Below are 22114 nucleotides of genomic sequence, written 5' to 3' on the forward strand. Positions count from 1 at the left end.
TTGTATTTGAACGTAGAACCTATCACACCCGATCATCACGTGGTGTCTCAGCACGAAGAACTTTCGCAACGGTGCATACTCAGGGAGAACACTTCTTGATAATTTAGTGAGAGATCATCTTATAATGCTACCGTCAATCAAAGCAAGATAAGATGCATAAAAGATAAACATCACATGCAATCAATATAAGTGATATGATATGGCCATCATCATCTTGTGCTTGTGATCTCCATATCCGAAGCACCGTCGTGATCACCATCGTCATCGGCGTGACACCTTGATCTCCATCGTAGCATCGTTGTCGTCTCGCCAAGCTTGTGCTTCTACGACTATCGCTACCGTTTAGTGATAAAGTAAAGCATTACATCGCGATTGCATTGCATACAATAAAGTGACAACCATATGGCTCCTGCCGGTTGCCGATAGCTCGGTTACAAAACATGATCATCTCATACAATAAAATTCAGCATCATGTCTTGACCATATCACATCACAACATGCCCTGCAAAAACAAGTTAGACGTCCTCTACTTTGTTGTTGCAAGTTTTACGTGGCTGCTACGGGCTTAAGTAAGAACCAATCTCACCTACGCATCAAAACCACAACGATAGTTTGTCAATTTGACTCCGTTTTAACCTTCGCAAGGACCGGGCGTAGCCATACTTGGTTCAACTAAAGTTGGAGAAACTGTCACCCACTAGCCACCTCTGTGCAAAGCACGTCGGGAGAACCGGTCTCGCGTAAGCGTACGCGTAATGTCGGTCTGGGCCGCTTCATCCAACAATACCGCCGAACCAAAGTATGACATGCTGGTAGGCAGTATGACTTATATCGCCCACAACTCACTTGTGTTCTACTCGTGCATATAACATCAACATATAAAACCTAGGCTCGGATGCCACTGTTGGGTTTCGTAGTAATTTCAAAAAATTTCCTACGCACACGCAAGATCATGTGATGCATAGCAACGAGAGGGGGAGTATGATCTACATACCTAGTAGATCGACAACGAAAGCGTTTGGTTGATGTAGTCGTACGTCTTCACGATCCGACCGATCAAGCACCGAAACTACGGCACCTCCGAGTTCGAGCACACGTTCAGCTCGATGACGATCCCCGGACTCCGATCCAGCAAAGTGTCGGGGAAGAGTTCCGTCAGCACGACGGCGTGGTGACGATTTTGATGTACTACAGCAGCAGGTCTTCTCCTAAACTCCGCTACAGTATTATCGAGGACTATGGTGGCTGGGGGCGCCGCACACGGCTAAGGAATAGATCACGTGGATCAACTTGTGTGTTCTAGGGTGCCTCTGCCTCAGTATATAAAGGACCAAAGGGGGGAGGCTGGCCGGCCACATAGGGCGCGCCAGGAGAGTCCTACTCCCTCTGGGAGTAGGACCCCCCCCCCCCCAATCCTAGTTGGAATAGGACTTGTGGAGGGGGGAAAAGAGAGAGAGGGGCCGGCCCCCTCTCCTTGCCCAATTCGGACCAAGGGAGGGGAGGGGCGCGCGGCCCATGTAGGGCTGCCTCTTCTCTTTTTCACTAAGGCCCATCATGGCCCATTTAGCTCCCGGGGGGTTCCGGTAACCTCCCGGTACTCCGGTAAAATCCCGATTTCACCCGGAACACTTCCGATATCCAAACATAGGCTTCCAATATATCAATCTTTATGTCTCGACCATTTCGAGACTCCTCGTCATGTCCGTGATCACATCCGGGACTCCGAACAACCTTCGGTACATCAAAATGCATAAACTCATAATATAACTGTCATCGTAACCTTAAGCGTGCGGACCCTACGGGTTCGAGAACAATGTAGACATGACCGAGACATGTCTCTAGTCAATAACCAATAGCGGGACCTGGATGCCCATATTGGCTCCTACATATTCTACGAAGATCTTTATCGGTCATACCGCATAACAACATATGTCGTTCCCTTTGTCATCGGTATGTTACTTGCCCGAGATCCGATCGTCGGTATTCCAATACCTAGTTCAATCTCGTTGCTGGAAAGTCTCTTTACTCGTTCTGTAATACATCATCCCGCAACTAACTCATTTAGTTGCAATGCTTGCAAGGCTTAAGTGATGTGCATCACCGAGAGGGCCCAGAGATACCTCTCCGACAATCGGAGTGACAAAACCTAATCTCGAAATACGCCAACCCAACATGTACCTTTGGAGACACCTGTAATACTCCTTTATAATCACCCAGTTACGTTGTGACCTTTGGTAGTACCCAAAGTGTTCCTACGGTAAACGGGAGTTGCATAATCTCATAGTTATAGGAACATGTATAAGTCATGAAGAAAGCAATAGCAACATACTAAACGATCGGGTGCTAAGCTAATGGAATGGGTCATGTCAATCAGATCATTCTCTTAATGATGTGATCCCGTTAATCAAATAACAACTCATTGTTCATGGTTAGGAAACATAACCATCTTTGATTAACGAGCTAGTCAAGTAGAGGCATACTAGTGACACTTTGTTTGTCTATGTATTCACACATGTATTATGTTTCCGGTTAATACAATTCTAGCATGAATAATAAACATTTATCATGATTATAAGGAAATAAATAATAACTTTATTATTGCCTCTAGGGCATATTTCCTTCATCACCAATGACAACGTTATTTTTATTAGCTGATTCGGCTATGTTGGGCCGAATTAACATCTTCTTCCCCTCCAAATCCATTGTGTTCATTGGGAAGGGCTGCTTATTAACTTGCATCTCAGAAAAGTTCAATTGTCCGTCATTAATGGCCGATTTTATTTGTCATCAAAAAACATTACAGTCATTAGTGGCATCAGAAAAAGAATTATGATACTTGCAATAAGCACGCCGTTTCAGCTCTTCAAACGACGGTGAAGTATGAGATATTCTAATAATCTTGGCTTGCAACAAAGTATCAAATATTCTATCACACTTAGCAATGTTGAAAGTAAATTTCATCTCTTCATTACGATTCTTATAAATCGGCTTCAAATCATTGTAAGTAAATGGTTTGGCCTTAGATGGCCAAACAAATTCAGTAGCATAAATATCACCCTCATACTCTGGGTGCTCACTATCATACTCAACCATATTCATCTTAGGACGATCAGTGTTATACCTATGCTCCTCTTTAAGATCTTTGCTTCGGCTTTCCTGAGCCAAAGCCCTTTGTAAGACTTGGTTGATATTTAAAAACTCATAGCCTTCTAGCCTTTCTCTAATGTGTGTTATCAAACTACTAAGCACAAGATCATCCTAATCACTCTCGATTATCACCAAAATATAGCACCGGTTTTTTGTATCTCTAAATCTCTTGACGTAATCGGAGACTGATTCATCATGCTTTTGTCTAACTAATGTAAGATGTGACAACTTAAGCTCATATTGCCAATATAAAAATGATCATGAAGTTTTTGTTCTAGTTGCAACCATAAACGAATAGAACCATGTGGTAAAGCGGCAAATCATGAAAATGCGGCACCGGTTAAAGATAAAGGAAATAAACGCACTTTCAATTCATTTAGTGAGCCTGCTTCAGCCAATTGTGCGAAGTATTGACTAACATGCTCCCATGTGGTTTTTGTGCCCTCTCCATTAAACTTAGCAAAATCTGGAATTTTATATCCCGGAGGGCATTGAATTGATCAAAGTATTGTTGATATGGCTTTTGGTAAATACGGTTCCTTGGTAACTCAACTCCAAAATTCTCTCGGATCATCTTAGCCGTCTCCTCTCTAAGATTAGCTAGACCATCATTCACAGTGGACGATGAAGCTTATAGCAGTGGCATATGAGGAGCAGGATTAGTAGCTGTAGGTGTGAATTGTGGCATGTATGCCGAATTGCAATACGGCAATGATCTAACAGTGTTTGCACTTGTAGGTAGGGTTTGGTTCGGAGTCACCACCGAACTTGGCATACTCATGATAGGATTAATGGGTGCAGCAACAATTTGATTTGTTGGGCTAGGATAAAAATTCGTCGGCACGGGAGGCGCTGATGAAATAGGTAAAGTTGGATTAGGGGTTTCTGCGGTAACAGGCACACCAACATTACCAATAGATGATTGAGGCATACTTTTTTGAGCATTACTATTTTCCAAAAAAATTTGGTATAAAAGATTATTGCTATCAGTAACGTGACTATTAATTTTAGCCCATACCTTAGGAGAGAAGGTATTACTCACAGAGGGTTTAACGTGTTCATCATGAGGAGGAGGAAGCTTGATTTCTCCAACCGGAGTGATGTTGCCTTGGCGATCCTTCATGAAATTCCCAAGGAACTCCTGCAACTCCTTCTCTTCATGTGCCAGTCTGGTCTAACTTCTGGACAGTCTGTTCCCAACAGAAGCTTTGGGCAATTTTCACGAACTGGACCGGACAGTTCGGTCCAATTTCTGGATAGTCCGGTAATGTCCAATTTTTTGCAGCAACTTGTTTTGGCTCTAACTTTTGTATACGACCTCGGATGAAGACAAGTTTTATATCAAAATCAACCGTTTTGACGAGACACACGACTTTGATGTTGAACATTTTTCCATCAGACACCATATTTGGTATGTTCTTGGCAATGCGAAAAACTGGTGTTAATAAGATGTACCACAACTCTTCGTTTATGGTTCTCTCTACAACACGTGGAGAATCGAGACCTGTTTATAAAGGTGTGTACATAATTGGAGGATACGGCGAGGGATACTTTTATCCAACACGGGTGGCAGCATGATCGGATTGGGCCCCCTCCGCGTTAGGCATTATACGGATACTTTCATGTTTTCCTTGTATTTCGCTTTCTTATTTTTTCATTTGAATGAGAGGATATTGTTTGGCTGTGTGCATCTTAACTATGCAGAGACTGGGTGTAATGATTAAATCTTTTAAGCAATAAAGTGCCTCTTTTCGAAAAAAATATTCTGCTTTCAAAGATTATGCCATTTTTTTCTAGCACGGCACAAACTGGGTTTTATTAGTCCTAGGGTTTATTTCCGTTTTCTTCGACGGGATTTCCCCCCGAGGGGAGCTAACAAACTAACGGAACGGGATCGTGGGGAGCGTTTTCCTTCCTTTATTATGCGTGCGTGTGAATCGTATACGATTCGTTTCCTAACTAACTGTCGGACATTTCCAAAGTTGTAAAGATGTAGACGATCCGGAGACTAAGTAAGTTTGTACTCCGATTCGGAGTATGTGGTCGACGTACGCCGATAAAACTATATAATCCTACGGTCAGATTATTAATTAGTTTGTTGCAAGAAATCGAATCGCTAGTCCCTAGGGTCCGGCGCCTATATAATCGCGATCTGCGCGTCAGATCGATCAAAATCAAAATCAAACCGCTCGGCGGCTTGACGATGATCCGTCTTCCGTATCTGCCGCTGGAGCTGGTGGCGGCGCACATCCTGCTCCGTCTCCCCGTCGAGACGCTGCTGCGGTTCAGGTGCGTCTGCAAGGCATGGCGCGACGCCGTCGACGACGCCTCGTTCCGCCGCGCGCACCTCCGCCGGCAGAAGCCTTGCCTGCTCATCTCGCCGCAGATCGTAAAGACTTTACCAGGGGAGGTGACCACCGGAGGCTTATACCTGTGGCTGTGGGGGGAGAGCCAGAAGGAGGAGGCCACCCTCGTCCACGCCATGTCGGGCCCTTCCTTCCTCCCCCGCGCTGCCGCCGGTCCATGGGAGGTGGCGGCGCACGACCTGGCGCACTGCGACGGCCTGGTCCTGGTGCCCGCGTACTCGGCGGTGCACCTGCTCAACCCGGCCACGCGGCGCGCCGTCACGCTGCCCCCGAGCCTGCACCGCCCTCACGTCGTCGGCAGGCCGCGTGCTATAGGCCACCAGGCCTTGGGCCTCGGCCTTGACCCTCGCTCCAACGCCTACAAGGTCGCTCGCTTCTCCTACCGCTCATCGGACAAGCCCTCCGGCCACGGCCGCTACACCATCGGGATGGAGGTGCTGACCGTCCGAATCCCACACTACTGGCGTGAGACGTCAACGCCACCGCCGTACCCCGTCATGCCGGGTCGAACAGCGACCTTCTTCAAGGGCTCCTTGTTCTGGACCATCGACGAGTCGCTGTTCCAAGACGCGACAACGGTTGCCCCCGGGTTCATGCGCTTCAGGCTGGACGACGAGTCGTTCGGCGTCACGCCGCCCCCGCCCTGCCGCCGGAGGATCGACTATCAGGCCATCACCTTATCGGAGCTGTCCGGCGAGCTGTGCCTGTGCGTGCCCCAAGAGTTTGTGCCTGACCAAGTCGACGAGTCGTACGAGCTGTGGGTGTGCCACGGCATGGATGACGATGAACAAGGACAAGGTCCACGGTGGGAGCGTCGTCACGTCATCGTCGGGTACCCCGTTTTTCCAGGCTTCAGAGGCCTTCGTCCAGTGGCAGCGGATGCTGACTCCATATTGCTCTATGGCGGGACGTCCTGCCATCTCTGCCGCTGTCATCGCCAGACTCAAGAAACTATCTCTAGGTTTTATGCCGATGTCCACCATCTCAGCTATCACCACCCGGATAGCGGCACGCTAGTTGACTACAAAAATAACGTATGTGACTTCAACATCACCGCCTACACTCCAAGCCTGCTTCCGCTTTAGATTTTAAAGTTAATATAAAGTTGAGTCATCTATTTTGAAACGGAGTGAGTAGTCTACAAGTAATATCTGAGACAAGAAAATGTGCGTACGCTTGTTTAGTAGGGGAGAAAATGTAGCGTTGCATTTGTGTAATGTTTCTCTGGGATTTGCCTCCATGCTTGTACACCAAAATAATGTGATAGTGGAATCAAACATATATGACGCGTACCTTCAAAACCATACTAGCTAGTACATGGTTTTTGTATGAAAAGATTGTATGGTCCAAAACGCATCTATTATTCGACGCAGCGCCACGCCTTCTCTCCTAGTAAGGACAGAAAAAACAGTTTAGGGTTTCTTTGCCCCCCGTCGGCGCTGCCGCTGGTCCACCTCGTCCCCGGTAGCCCTATGACCATGGTCCTTGATGCCAGAAGGGATGTTGCTTTGTTTTTTCAAGTTTGTTTAACATTTGCGTCCAGTTCAGGAAGGTGAGATCGTGACACCCCCTGGCCCAGCCCGGCGATGCGTGAAGCATCGTTGGTGGGCGTGTGGACATGTGTCTCCAGCAGATCTCGCGGGATTCGGTTGGTGCTCGTCTTCAGTCTTCGTTTATGTGTCTACATGTTGGATTCTTCCGATCTATACTTCTCTACATCCGCAACAACTGTTGTTCTGTTGCGCTGGACTTGTAGACATCTGGCCTAGTTAAGTGAATCTACAACCAGCATTCTCAAATTCTCCTCAAACGTTTGCGGACTCATCCAGCCAGTGACCGAACAGGAGAGAGAAGAAAGAAAAGTGACCCAGCGAAGACCCCTCATATTATTCATATACATCCGTCTGTCCGTGAAACCTTATATTAAGGACAAATGTAGGGATGATATAAGGCTCGTAGACGCGCCTGGTCAGTCCGCCACGTAGGACACGATCCACTCCGGACCACATTTATTTGTTTGTTCTTTTTCCCCTCTTAGGGAGTCCTGGATTAGGGGGTGTTCGGGTAGCCGGACTATACCTTCAGCCGAACTCCTGGACTATGAAGATACAAGATTGAAGACTTCGTCCCGTGTCCGGATGGGACTTTCCTTGGCGTGGAAGGCAAGCTTGGCGATGCGGATATTCAAGATCTCCTACCATTGTAACCGACTCTGTGTAACCCTAACCCTATCCGGTGTCTATATAAACCGAAGGGTTGTAGTCCGTAGGCAATCAACTCCATACACAACAATCATACCATAGGCTAGCTTCTAGGGTTTAGCCTCCTTGATCTCGTGGTAGATCTACTCTTGTACTACCCATATCATCAATATTAATCAAGCAGGAGTAGGGTATTACCTCCATCGAGAGGGCCCGAACCTGGGTAAAACAAAGTGTTCCCTGCCTCCTGTTACCATCCGGCCTTGATGCACAGTTCGGGACCCCCTACCCGAGATCCGCCGGTTTTGACACCGACACCCTCTCTTCAAATCTAGCAATCTTTTTTTTTGAGGGGCAAATCTAGCAATCACGTGCAAGTGACTGGACATATTAGGATGAAATGAGGGGTTTAATTGCATGAACAGACAAATAGGGACTCAAAACAAACACGCCTAGTCACTGACCGGGCGTATGCATACGTTTTAGGTCCGGATTTACTAAGTTCGGCTATAAATGATCCCTAAGTTAATTAAGTTGAACGCGTCATACCTGTTTTTGGCCACCTGTCCTTAATACCACCAACTAGAGATGACATCTCTCCTGTGAATGATACCACAAGTCTTCCCTTTGCTTCCTCAAGAAATCAAGAAAGAAAGAAAGAAGAATAATCATGTTGTAGCTCTTCATAGCCAATCGAGTGAGTGATGAGTAATAAGTAGATGTAAACCTTTAATTGTTTCCCATGGCGTAGGCGTCACGTTCCCATCAAAGCTATCCATGCAGTATGCTCTAGAAACATGGGACCTTTATAATTTCCAGATCATATATGGAAAAGGGAACCTTATCTTGATCATTGGCAATAGAGAAGAGAAAGATTAGATGAGTAAGCTTCAATCCAAAGCCCGTTTGAGTCATGAAGAGATGGATCCCTATGTATAAAAAAGAAAGAAAAAAGTAGCTAAAAACCAAAAACAATTCGCCCAGTTCTAGGGAAAAAAACAGAAACAGAGTACAAATGTGCACCAAAAACAATCCGCCCGGTTCTAGGAAAAAACAGAAAGCGGATTTGAGTCGTAGACCTCCAGATCTGTTGACCCGGAGCTCGTTCCATGCGGTCCCGAGTAGAAGATGGGCGTCCGCCTGGCACTGCGCCACTCCGGGGATGTGCAACCGCCACTACGCAAGTATGGCGCGGCGAGCCCGCCGTGCGAGGTGGCGGGCGCCGGAGGCGGATGAAGCCCTCATGGCCGACGTCGACGAGGCTGAGTCGTACTCCCTGGAGCCGTGCATGGTGCACGGCCACCCAACCGCGTCGTGGTGGACGTCGCTGACTCCTCCTCCCATGATTGATCCATCGCCGGTCTCATGTCGGCCGGCGATGTGAACGTGACGACATTCGATAAGGAAGAGCAGGGCATGGGACACAACGGCGACTTGTGCCCCGTGAGCCGGCACGTGTCCCATGCCCCACTCTACGCTGCTGGCGACCGGAGCAGCACTTGGAGGGGGACACGGGCCGGATGTGCTCCGTTTAGATTAGGTTTCATGTTGTGTTAATAATAACATGGATTTGATGATTTGAGATAACAAGGTATCTGATTTTTTGCGTGCTGTCCGGTCCCTGGCCGGGCGTGTCCGTGGGCGTTTGGACCCGGTGGGGTTCGGTTCAAACCGGAGAGGTTCCATTCATTCCGGTCCCACCCCCACCCCCTCCGGCGTGGCGTGGTAGGTGGCTCCGTCCGTCACTGCCCGTCGCCTTCATTTCCATCCCTTGATTCCACGCGCTTCGCTCCCCGAATTTCCTCCCCCGCTCCTGCTCCAGTCAGTCAGTCTCCTCCCTCCACGCGCTCGCCCCCACCCCCATGGACCACCTCGCCTCCGTCTCCTCCGCCGACGACCCCGCCCCCGCCGCGGCAGGGGACGGCAGCCTCCTCGACGTCATCCGCGCCGTCGAGCGCGCCGAGGGCACCATCCGCGACCAGGTCAGCTACCCCCCTCCCTCCCCGCTACCTCACCAGCTTACCCAGTCTGTATCCCGCTGCAATTCCATCGATTATAACTACATACCGCGGCGATCCCCTTGGGCTCGCCGCTGAAACGGCCGAATCGCACGGGGCCGTCCGTGCTCTCTTCACTAGTGGAGTACCAATTACATGCCTGCACAATTTGTGACACTTCCTACTAGTGTATGTACGTCTTGTGATGTGAGCCTTCAGAAAACTGCGCTGAATGCTGTTTATGAGTAATTAGTCAGGCGTGTCGTTTGCTGAACCAACCAACCAACGCATTAGTTGCAGGAGAACAACAGGCTCAAGGAGGAGCTGATGAAGAAGACGCGCCTGCTGCAGAGGGTCGTAAGTGCTCACACCCCATGCCAAATCATTCATTCATCCATCCCCCTTTTGTTTACCAGGGCACGGCGGCAGGCACAATGAATCCTATCCTATCATATCATACTGGTGTTGCTAGCATAGCATGGCTATACGAATGAAAATACATATCATCTTTGACGTGCTCTGTTCTCTGTTGATTTGGTTTCAGAGCGAGGACGCCGCATCCCAAGCCACTTTCGGCGGCGGCGCGAGCCAAGAGCCCCACGCAGCTTCCGCCGTCGCTAACAAGATGGACGGCCCCAAGCCTTACGACGGCGCTGCTCCGGCGAACCCGCGAGGCGCCTCTGCTCTCCGTCAGAACGGGGTTTCAGAGAGTGGAGGTGAACCCCTGATGCACGAGCAGATGAGGCACAACAAGTACCTCGACAGCGGCCAGGCTAACGGCGCGTTTAGAAGGGAACCGGCAGGCATGGACAATGGTGGACCGTCGCACTTCTCGACTCCGTCGTCTCGTTCCGTTTCTCCGGCCAGGTAACTCCAGCACATATATATGGTGTTTGTTTCCTAAGCAGTTCTCTGTCTTAGAAGGGAGGGCCTTTTGGGGCCAGTACTGAATAGTAAAAATCCCTTCCCGCAGGCCTAGAAAAGAAGGCGATTATGATTCCAGACTCAATCTACCTGGACAGGGGTTACTGCCTGTTTCAGAGATGAACTCAAACATGTCCTGGAAGCAGGTCAGTTTGATTCCCTTGCAACGCCATATGCATCTGCATGGCCTAACGTTCCTGACAAAGATCGTTCCGATGCAGGACCTCACTGTTAAGGTCAAAGAACACGAAGAAGAGATCACACAGCTACGGAAGCATCTGGATAACTACATAATAAAGGTGAATATTTCTGTACAATGAAAAGGCACCCCATTCATGCTGTCTTTCCCTTTCTATCTTGTACCTGACCTGCAAGCTATTGCTGTTAGGAAGCACTAATACTCAAGGAAAAATCGGTGCTGGAGAAACGCATCGCTTATATGCGCGTGGTAAGATATTTGCTTTATCGCAATTCTTTGGTTCCGTTGGTTGAGCACACCGTATTATCTTTGAAACGGTTTTCTTTTTCAGGCATTCGATCATCAGCAGCAAGACTTGGTTGATGCAGCATCAAAGTCTTTAGCATATAGACAAGATATTATCGAGGAAAACATCCGCCTGGCATATGCATTGCAGGTACTTTTCTGTCATTGGAATTTTCCTGACTTGTATGCTTGCTTTGGATGGTTGCCAGATGCTCTATCTTTGCATCCTCAAGTAGAGATCATTTTAAATTGGTGACGATTTTACGATACCCATTTCAAATTGTATGAATTTGTTTGTATTCTATGAACTGAAGATTCTTATTGCATCTTGCTGTACAATATCCAAAATGTGTGTAAAAACATTATAGTAGATCAGATAACACATTCACTGAAAGTTTATGAATGCATTTGTTATCTTAGTCGGGCCTGTGCATTAGGATTGCAGCTCAAGCTTCGCACAGGGATGTTACACATAACCATGTTTTTCAATAACCTAAGGAATCTTTTCACCTTAAAATACTTATGCAGCTCAGTTGCTACAATAGTTAGATATGGTTTATGACCTATGAACTTGCAGTTTGAGAAACAGCTATTCCATGAGAGTGCTTGACTGAGGGTAAGGTAAACAGAACGCAATTGGTTCTGTCATTTTTACATTTTGGAGTTCTCAGATTTTACCGTAAGATATTCCTGGTCTTGGACTTGGAATTTTGTAGTTAGATTCGAGTTTTATTTCTTTTGATATGTTAGAATTTCTTTGTACCTCGATCATTCATCTGTACAACCTGTTAACATAGTAGTAAAAAAACTGAAATGATACTGATTTTTTGTTCTGTTACTGTATAGACTGCACATCAAGAGAGGTCAATGTTCATATCCTCTTTGCTGCCTATTCTGTCTGAATATGAGAACCTACGACCGTCTGTCCCCGATGCTCAATCCATTGTTGGTAATTTGAAGGTATGTCTTGTTTCCCGAAGTTTTGGCAGGAAGCCGTCATTGAGTAACTAGCACCTGAATATATTCATTGGAACTATATCAGTGCGACTAAGAAACATGGCACAACTTTTGATGATGAAGAGCAACTTGAGCACAGTTTAAAATTCAGAAATGCATAGATCAAGCTGATTCTGTTTTTGTTCTGAATTGAGCTGGAAGTGGCCAGGGCCTGAGTTAACCATTTGCTGAATGTGTGTTCCTCGCCCTGCAGGTTCTGTTTAGGCATCTGCAGGAGCAACTAATGCTCACCGAGGTGAGCCACATGAAGCTACAGTAAACATGCATTTTGTTTCAGAAGCGCAATGCGCACATACTCTGTAGTCAGTAGTGAGCTTGTCATGCTTGCACAGCTTACTGCTGATATTTTTCTTACAGAACTTTGAAGTTGCCTTGTGTGCAAACTTGGATGATGCAGGAGAAAGTTAAGGAGTCACAGTATCAGATTACCCCATGGCAAAATGAATTGCCAAATAAGACCAGCCTTCCTGTGCAGTCACCTAACAACCCTCTTGGAAAAGTATCGGTAACTTCACTATAGCTCTACACTGCTTTTGTCATTATTATGTTGCAACACACGCTTCCTTCCTCTAATAACCTTTTACGTACTTTCCCAGTACAAAAGCGGCCTTGATATTGTGCCCCAGACGCCATATCCTCAGGTACAATCTCCAATGTCTTCCCCTTCCCCTGTTCAAGCCAGAGGTAATTGGAAAAACCATCAAGTAATTCCAACTGAGGTTCCTACAAGAATTATGGATCAAGATTACGGAGGAAGGACCGCTCTTTCAAGCAGGTAGTGCTTATTCTTTAAGAGCTTAACAATTTACCTTTTGCTCTTTAACAGTGTTATCTGCAGTATTTCAGTCGCATGTTTATGGTAGTCATGCAAATACTTACTTAGCACCCAGACTACATCATCTATGTTAATTAATTGCCCAGCAACATCCTACTAGTTGCTGAAATGCTACCTGTACTATTATTGAGTTGGTTATGAGTTATGACACCTTACGTGGCTATCAATTTGGAGGCAACCAAAGGACCAAGAAGTGAAAAGAGAACTAAAAGAAAGAAAAAAGGGGGAAGGCAAGGGACAAGAACCAGGATCAGTAAAGTAACTTGGCTGGTTATCCGCACCTTCAGGATAATCAACGATGAAGAAAAGGCAAACCAGCAAGTGACAAAAGGGAAAGGCTGGATAAAAACAACAGACATAAACACTTCTGAAGTTTGTTTTGTCCATGGCATTGATTAATGATTTATTGGATGATAGTATAATTTGGAAGAGCCATCACTGAATCTTGCAATTTCTAGGATAATCAATAATTCTGAAAAGTTCATTGATGTGTCACGTGTGCACATTTTGCTTCTGCTCTTGCTTTTTATATCGTTGTTTCATCTTGTTAACCATAAACTGTTTGCTGGCAGGTTTAGCACATTTATGTTAGTCTGTAATTTATCATATTGTATACACTTATTTAGGCATAACTAGAGTACTAAATGAGATTACTAATTTTATGATTGCAGCAACCAATTTAGGAAGGATGTTCCTGCTCAAGCGTCTCAACGTGATTCTGATGCTCTGCAGTTTGGTTTCGTTGCTCAGAACTCGAGCCTACCACTCGAGGGCCCTAGTAGAAGGTATGTCTTGGATGATTCTGTGGGGCCTGAAGACCAACATGTGCGCGAACCTTCTGCTCAGTGGGGTTCTGGAGACTCACCTAATTTAGAATCTGGCCTTGAGGAAGCAAACCCTTCATATCCCTATCTTCCTACTGTTCCCGAGGAGCCTGGTTCTTCTTTTTCTGAAGGTAGACTATTGGGTTAAGTTCATATAAAACTTACTCGTCATAATTGTTTAGCATTGCATTCAGTCTGAAGATAGATGCCATTTCTTTCAATATGCAGCTGCAGAGGATGATCCATTGCCAGGCATAGAGGGTCTTCGAATCACGGGTGAGCCTTTTCCTGGACGGGACCTTCAAGCAAGTGGGTTCTCCATCAACGGAACCACAAGTTGTAATTTTGAGGTACGCTCCATACTTCTTGTTGACACACGTTTTGAATAAATATTATGTTTCTATCTCATCATACTTCTTGTTGGTTCAGATTTTCATGGGATTTTCATTTTTGCAATTCTTTTTTGTCTCTGCAGTGGGTTCGTCATTTGGATGATGGCTCCGTAAAATTCATAGAAGGTACTATTTTGTGTATGTGCTGCATAATAAGTGAATTTATGGTCTGTGACCTTGTTACTTATTATATCAGGAAGGATGCCATTGTGTCTCACATAACTCCTTTTTGTGCGCGTGTGTGTAGGAGCAAGGCAACCCACCTATTTGGTTACTGCTGATGATGTTGATAATCTACTAGCCATTGAAGTCCAACCCCTAGACGACAGAAAAAGAAAGGTAGTCAGTTTCTCATGTGCTGATCCTTATGCTATGATTTACATCTAGGAATCCTGGGACTGGGACTATGCATTTTTTGTGTTCCTTTTGAAATGACAAAATATTGAACTCTTGGGGACTGGGAGCTTCGTGATGGTGAGAATAAAATTTACTCAGAGTGTCATGTCGATCTTTGTGAAAACATGCGATGAAGCTGAATATTACTACAAAATGTGAGTGCTCTTCTTAAGTTCAAGGAAGTAGATCCAGATAACCTTTTGTAATTTTTCACTTCTGAACTCTACTGGTACTAGGAAAAGCACAGATGAGGGTCCCCACCCACCTCTTCTTTTTTTGTATTTCCTAAAGCACGAATCAAGCCTAGCAGTCACCTTTTTTTTTCTTCTGATCTCTTAGATCTCAGATTTGAGGAAGCTCAGGTCAATTGATCACTAGATATTTGCCATTAGTATCGATGCTCTTCTTTCTGTTTGTTGACATCCAGAATATTCCGACGGTGTGACAATCCTACCTGTGTTTTCTTTTCTTAAATTTCTTCCATTATGAAATATTGATACCAGCAAGATGCTATGTAAGCTGGGTTGAAATCATGCAGACGGTTAAACTTTTTTCTAAAAAAACGATTTGCTTCTATAACTTCCAGTATTAAAATGTCTCGTTTCATTTTGAAACATTCGTGTTTTTCTATTGTAGGGTGACATCGTAAAGGTTTATGCTAACGATCAAGCAAAAATCACTTGCGGTGAGTATCGAAACTGTGAACATGCTGTTCCGCTTGCACTTTGTACGCGTCATAACTTGAGTAATCATCTTTGTTGCAGACCCTCAAACAAAGGAACTCATTAAGAAAACCCTTGAAGTTGGGCATGTGTCTTATCAAGTCCAACTGCCCGTATGTCTCCTGTCCTTTACAATTATCTACCAATAGCATTGTTACTGCTTTTTTGCGATGTCCCAAAACTAAATGAAATGTTTAATCCCATAATAGCAGGTGAGATTCTTAGACATGTGGGAACCAGCTGTTTTGGCAATAAAGAGGGAAGGTTACAGCATTAAATGTAACGGGCAGCGTGGTGTTGTTCTCACGGAGAAATTTCAGAAAGCAACTGCTGTATGTCCCTACTCTTCAGTATTAGTTTTTTTTCTCCTGAATGTGGATCTTGGTCTGGAACTGCCAAGGGATTCTGTTGGTTCTTTCGGTACATGATTAGCACATTGATTTCCCTAAAATGGTCTGAAGGAGAACCAGTGGTAGCTAGGTGCCAGTACATACTCACCAGTAATTACCCTGAAATAAGTCTGGCAACTTTGTGATGTTCCGTATGTATAGTCGTGTAGATATCTCTGTTTCTATGCCTGCAAAATAAGAAAGTCCGGAAAAGCAGCCACAAACTGCGTGTTTCCTGAGTTCTTTCTTGGAGCAGGTGATCTGTGTTCCAGCTTACAGGATCCTTCTTCAAGTTTTACTGTGGATAGTGCAGATAGGGGTTACATTTATGGATGGGTCATCATCAGAGTTATCATATATTTTTCTACAGGAGATTGATAAACTCCTACCAAAAAATGTGGGCAGAGCAATAGAAATGACTCATGCATATAAGCTCAATCGCTTAAAACTGTACTTCTGTAAACTAGTCTACATCATGCTTTGGTTTTATTTTAACCAGCACTATATTATACGAAATCCAAGACATTTATGTTCCCTTTCGGGTTCTGGTTTTAACAATATTTCCCTTTTGCGTAAAGTATTTGATCTAAACCCGAGCATCTTAGTTGTTGTTGGATATGTATGCTGTAATATAACCACAAATTTCATGCTGTGCTTTCCAGATTAATATTCCATACGGATATGAGCGTCAGACAGAGTTTTCGATTGTGTCGGCTGATGGTGACGAGTATAATCTCCAGCCAGCAGACAATAACACGTGAGTTCTTCTCTGAAAACCTGCTTCATTATAAATAGGCGCATAGTTTTAATGCGTGCCCAAAATTTTTTGTTAGCAGCATGGGCTTCTGGCTGCCTGTAGTAAACAACTTTACATGTCATCGCTTTTTAAATTGAAAATCGACTCTTTTAGTATGATATGGACAGAAGTAAGTGCGTCGTTTCAGGACTAAATTCCTTATTAAGTATGGTAGCTGGAAATACTCCGCCAGATGCCCCCTTCCTTTCTGTCCCTGCTTTTCGTGACTGTTGGCATCATGTTAGTTTATTTATTACCGAAGAGGTTGTACAGTGTCATGTAGAGTTGTGGACGCATATTATACGCCGCTTATCGTGCTGTGTATCCAAACTTTTTCGCAGGTCGCGGGATACGATTGTGCTGGTGCTAAGACTGTTCAGATCAATGGTATGAGCTCATCCGTTATCTCTCGCGAAAGCCACACCGCACACTAACAGCACCACCCCTCCATCACCATCTACTGCTGCTGCTATTATTTTGCATAACAACAACATGATCAGTTTGTTTGGTCATCATGAAGTGATGATGGCCCCCAGTACAGTACTGTATCCAAGCTCACACTAACATCTGACATAAGAGACCCTACCTACTACCACTAACAAGAAGGTCCCAAAGGTCATACCTGCTAACACGCTGGGCATGAAGATCATGTGTTCCTTGAACCAACTCATGTGGATACTATTCTTTATGCAGGCCGTCGAGAAGCGGCGGGGGAGGAAGAAGGGCCTCTTCTTCAAGTAGACGACCGATCCGATCCGGCTTAATGTATATCCACCCGTGTTTATTCTTCTTGGAGTCTACAGTCGACATATATAGGGCTCTTGTGGTGATAGATATATAGATGGCCTGATAGATGGGCGTGGCGTGCTATATATTATTTTTTGGTGGTATTGTATTTTTTCGTTGTGATCGAACGCTGAAGAACCTGATGAGATCGTTGTAAATGCTCGGTAGAAATGGAGAGGAGTTACCTTCTTGTTTTGTTTATTTACTGGTGGTGGTGATAGGAGAAGGGCCAGATGCTTTGGCAGGACACACGATTATCCAAATAATACACTACAATGCTCCTATAAGGTCGCAGCGACTATTTATTGCATTAAGTGATCGCTGCGGGGTGTCTCGCTGAAGCGTTTCAAGTAATGGGGGCCGGCCTGTGTTCGCGCAGAAAAGAAAAAAATTAGAAAATTAATACATGCGAGAAGCGGGATTCGATCTGCTATCCACTCCGCCCAAGTTTTGCTTCTGATAAGTGTGAGACGCGTTTTGTAGTTGATGCTTGTGACACCGGTTTTTCATTTTTTTACGGACTTTTTTTCTGTTTTTTCTTTTCTTTCATGTTCTCCACTTTTTGTTTAGTTTTCCTTTCCCTTTTTTTTTCCATTTTTTTGCTTTCTTTTGTTTTTGTTTCTTTTTTTGTTTTTCCTTAAAATGCTTGTTCAACATTTTTCAAATGCTTGTCAACATTTTTTCAATACTTGCTCAACATTTTCTTAAATACTTGTTCAACATTTTTATATACATGATCAACACTTTTTCAAATACTTGTACAACATTATTTCAAATGCTTTTTAAACATTTTTTCAAGTCCTTGACAACATTTGTTTTTCAAATACTTATCAACATTTGTTTTTCAAATACCTGTTCAACATTCTCAAATACTTGTTCAACATGTTCATATACATGATCAACATTTTTTCAAATACGTGTTCAACATTTTTTAAAATATTGTTTAAAGAGTTTTTTTTGTAATATATATATATATTTAAAATATTTTAAAGTATAAGCAAACTACAAGTATAGGGGAGACTTTTTTTTTGAAAACGTACTGCCCTATCTGAAAACGTACTGCCCTATATTTGCGTACTTGTATATATATACTTTAAAATACCTGTCCTCAAGTCAAGTCATGACTCGGCGTACGTGTGGAAGAAAGAAAATTAAAGATAGGGGAGACTTTTTTTTTTTTGCGACTGAAAGATAGGGGAGACTTGACTTGAGCCTAAGCGTGCCTGTACCAACGCTCCATGGTCGGTTTACACCTGACCTAAGAGTGAGACCTGATCATGAGACCATGCCTTGAACGTCGTCGATGCATGGGACGGGTAACAGTAGATGCAGACAGAGCAAGAGTACTCCCCAAGCACGCAGACTTCCATTTTCATTTTGAGCCGGAGCTTCAACTTCCATGGATGGGTGTTCACACCGAATCATCTAAAATCACCGTGGGTTGCTTGGACTGCGGTTGACGAGAAACAGTTGATTGCATATTTCCAACCAAACGAAATATTACCTCCAGCCTGAAAGCGCGTGTCTTACATTTGTCTAGATACAAACGTATCCACTGCTAAAATGTGTCTAGATACATCCGTATCTCGACAAATCTAAGAAAGTAATTCGGGATAGAGGGGGTACAATATTAATAAGCCAAAGCACCGAAGCAAGCCGAAGGCATGCCGCCGTCGTCGCCCCTCCCTTGTCCGAGTGGTGCAAATCTTACTGTAGTAGACATCCGGGAAGTCGCTGTACTAAGGCCCCAAAAGACCATCTCACCAATACAACAACCGCCACCGCTGATGAAGAGAAGCGTAGATGGAAAGGCCCCAACCAGTAGACACATAAACACAGACGAACAAAGACTGTATCCAAGCGGATCCATCGGAGACAAACGCTGACCAAATCCCACGAGATCCGCCGGAGAAATGCCTCCACACGCCCTTCAACGATGCTAGAAGCACCGCCAGGACGGGGACTAGGCGTGAAGAACCGCCAGGACTTCTTCAAGGAGCTGCCCCCGCCTCGTCTTCTTGAATAGGACACAAATCCTAAAAAAAAAAAAAACACCTAATAACATAGCCCTCTTGCGGCAAGGTCCGAGATCGACCACGTCTCCATGGTCCTAGGACTGCAGGAGGCAAGGTAGACCAGCGGCGGCGCCGGCGAGAGGCTAGAGAAACCATATCTCTGGTCGCCATTGGTCGCACGAGTGAGGGGGTACACCCATCTGTTTAGTCATTGCTATTAAGGATAGATGGAAGATAGGACACGATGAACGTAGAAGAAATAAAAATATCAATCAAATGTAGCATAGACGACCAATTATTTTTGGACAAATATGATGACCATAAAAGCGTTGTGTATCCCAAGCTACATGGAGACTTTATAAAAAAAAACTGAAAAGATTATTGTGAGACCTCAAGAAATTATTATTTTTCCAAGGAAACTTCCGTTCTACTCCCACCGTCCGAAAAAGTTTGTCTCTCAAATGGATGTAGTGCTAGATACATCCATTTAAGAGACAAGCTTGGGACAAGTTTTTTCGGACGGAGGGAGTATCTAACTTCAATCATGGCAGCACAACGAACACCGGAAATAATAAAAAATACAACCAGATCCGTAGACGACCTAACGACGACTACAAGCACCGAAGCCAAAATTTTCTTGCTTCCTGCTAGCCACAAATCTTTCCTTTTGCAGCCTATGAGCCAACCCAATATTTGAGAAGTTTTTACATATATATTTTAAACACACCTGTTAATGTTCTATGAGATTTTTAGATATCCTTTTAGATTCGTTAAAAAAAAATATGACTACACCATTGTGCTCTGGAACCAAATTGCCACTCCCATGATTACGGAGTACTACATTCCTCGAAATTTTCTGTCTCTACATATATTCCGTTGCTGAATACTCATTGGTAGTACACAAATATATGTACATCCAACATGTAAGGATCCAAATGCATCCCTACCGGACCACACTATGATAGATAGACATACTTTTGGTTTCGAGCATAGCTTGGTTGCTGGTGTGGTGTACTCCCTCCGGTCCTTTTTACTCTGCATATTAGGTTTGTCTGAAGTCAATCTCATCCAACTTTGACTAAGTTTATATAAAAAATTATAGACATTCACATATCAACACCAATATCATTAGATTCATCTTGGAATATATTTTCATATTATATTTATTAAATATTATAGATGCTAATAATTTTTAATATAAATTTGATCAAACTTAGTAAAGTTTGATTTTCGGCAAATCCAATGTGCAGAGTAAAAAGGACCGGAGGGAGTACATTTGCACAGCTGTGCGTCTGCCTCTTGTGCTTTGTGTAAAGTTTAAAAGCCACTGCCTGTCTCATGACCATGTCGACTGTGGCTGGATTGGTCCGTGAGAGAGAAGGCCCTAGAGATTGTTGTGTACACATGTCGGCATGGCATGTGTTCATCCATCTGTGATCTGTGCCATGCATCGGACCACTGGCTGGCTAGCTAGCTTCCACAAGAGTTAGATCCGGTTTTTGTTCTTCATTTGGCGCCATGCATGCACATGCGTGCGTCGACCACAGATTTCTGGGGTGGATGGTTTATGGATGTGATGAATCATTCATTATTTGCACATTGTTCATATTGGCGAAATGCACGCCGGTATTATATAAATGTATATATGCCAGGAATAATAATGCCCGCACACGCACGATAGAGTCGTAGGGCTTGACGCGACGTATGCGGAGCGAGAGAGAGAGAGGGTGTTTGCTTGTATTCATGTGTGTGTGAGAGAGGCTGAGGTGGCCTGAAGTTGATGTGGCGAACATGTCCGAACTGCTCAATTTCTTCCCCACCACATATGAGGTAGGTTTGAGAAAATCCAGACTGTCCGAATATATGTGACAGGATTGTGAAGGCCTATGGACCAGGCGTTTTTGGGTCTGAACAAGGTCCCGATTGTCCACCTGAAAATATGAAAAATGTTTGAGGAGTGCCTTTGGAGATGCTATAGTGCCATCATGCACTTTGTATAGTCATATATGGTGGGATGTAGACATGAGCAATGGCAGCTTAGCTCGATAGCCCGACATCCGGGCTGGGTTGTGTTGGGCTTCGGCTCTAAATTTTAACCGAAGTTTAGAATTGACAAATACTATGAACCCGAACGAAAGGAAATACATACACACACACACAGGAAGCGTCTGAGGAGAGATGTTTCTACTAGCTGCCTGAAGGCAGACATGGAGGTATACGACATGGAGAGATGGACAAAGCTAATGGTTTCGGTGTCAGCGAGGCTTCTCCATGGAGATATACGTGCGTCATACACGCACACGTCATGCGTGATATCAAGCAAGCTCGATCGATCGATCTAGACAGAAACAGAGAGAGACCTGGCTGGCTGGCACAATTCTGTCATCGATCGCCAGAAGCAATCCAAGGCAGCTGATCCATCAATCTTGGGCTTCATGCATCCATGCGTACGTCAGGATTGCTCGCGTCACCCGCGTGACGCATGCATGTGATCGATGAGCTGAGCTCTCCTTGCTCGTTTCTTTTTCTTCCGTCAACAAATAATCAATCCACACGAGTAGACACTAGAGCATCTCCAGCTGTTCGGCCCCAAGACATCAAAAAAGAGCCATCTAGAAACAAACCGGCGCTTGCTTAGCGCATGGGGGTAACTTCGTTCCCAGTCGACACCCCCAGGTTGTCATCAAAATCGCGCGAACTCGGAGATATTTCATACAAATTTGGACAAACTCGGCGATCTGGCACAAACTTAGCGAAATTTCATTGAAATTTGTAAAAAAATTTAAAAAAATGCAAACTACGCCTACTTTTTTTTAGAAATGG

The 22114-nt window shown here is 44.7% G+C and overlaps 2 protein-coding genes across 5 annotated transcripts; both read left to right on the plus strand.

Moving 5' to 3' along the window:
- The first annotated feature begins 5350 nt into the window (after positions 1–5350).
- On the plus strand, positions 5351–6598 carry LOC125542203 (F-box/LRR-repeat protein At2g43260-like). The gene has a single exon (XM_048705156.1). The coding sequence runs from the start codon at positions 5351–5353 to the stop codon at positions 6596–6598; it is 1248 nt and encodes a 415-aa protein (XP_048561113.1).
- Positions 6599–9436: 2838 nt separating this feature from the next.
- Positions 9437–17477, plus strand: LOC125542216. 4 transcript variants are annotated; one of them, XM_048705166.1, is made up of 21 exons: positions 9437–9696; positions 10006–10068; positions 10256–10578; positions 10685–10781; positions 10857–10934; positions 11024–11083; positions 11166–11270; positions 11966–12079; positions 12330–12371; positions 12534–12641; positions 12733–12911; positions 13643–13926; positions 14024–14145; positions 14271–14313; positions 14435–14526; positions 15220–15268; positions 15348–15418; positions 15518–15637; positions 16357–16451; positions 16832–16877; positions 17184–17477. In XM_048705166.1, the coding sequence occupies exons 1-21, from the start codon at positions 9577–9579 to the stop codon at positions 17229–17231; spliced, it is 2259 nt and encodes a 752-aa protein (XP_048561123.1). In that variant the 5' UTR covers positions 9437–9576; the 3' UTR covers positions 17232–17477. The 4 variants fall into 4 exon arrangements, with proteins under 4 accessions (XP_048561123.1, XP_048561122.1, XP_048561125.1 ...); XM_048705165.1 differs by having other exon boundaries at positions 9438–9696; positions 15515–15637; XM_048705168.1 differs by having other exon boundaries at positions 9438–9696; positions 10012–10068; positions 15515–15637.
- Positions 17478–22114: the final 4637 nt, after the last annotated feature.

This window comes from Triticum urartu, chromosome 3, assembly GCF_003073215.2.
Source record: "Triticum urartu cultivar G1812 chromosome 3, Tu2.1, whole genome shotgun sequence".
Classification (NCBI taxonomy): Eukaryota; Viridiplantae; Streptophyta; class Magnoliopsida; order Poales; family Poaceae; genus Triticum; species Triticum urartu.

Excerpts from the sequence above, each read along its gene's own strand:
- LOC125542203 (XM_048705156.1), top strand. The coding sequence starts at position 5,351 with ATGATCCGTCTTCCGTATCTGCCGCTGGAGCTGGTGGCGGCGCACATC.
- LOC125542216 (XM_048705165.1), top strand. The coding sequence starts at position 9,577 with ATGGACCACCTCGCCTCCGTCTCCTCCGCCGACGACCCCGCCCCCGCC. Across the intron at positions 12,080-12,329 it reads CCATTGTTGGTAATTTGAAG|GTTCTGTTTAGGCATCTGCA; the intron begins GTATGTCTTGTT and ends CTCGCCCTGCAG. Across the intron at positions 12,372-12,533 it reads AGCAACTAATGCTCACCGAG|GAGAAAGTTAAGGAGTCACA; the intron begins GTGAGCCACATG and ends TGGATGATGCAG.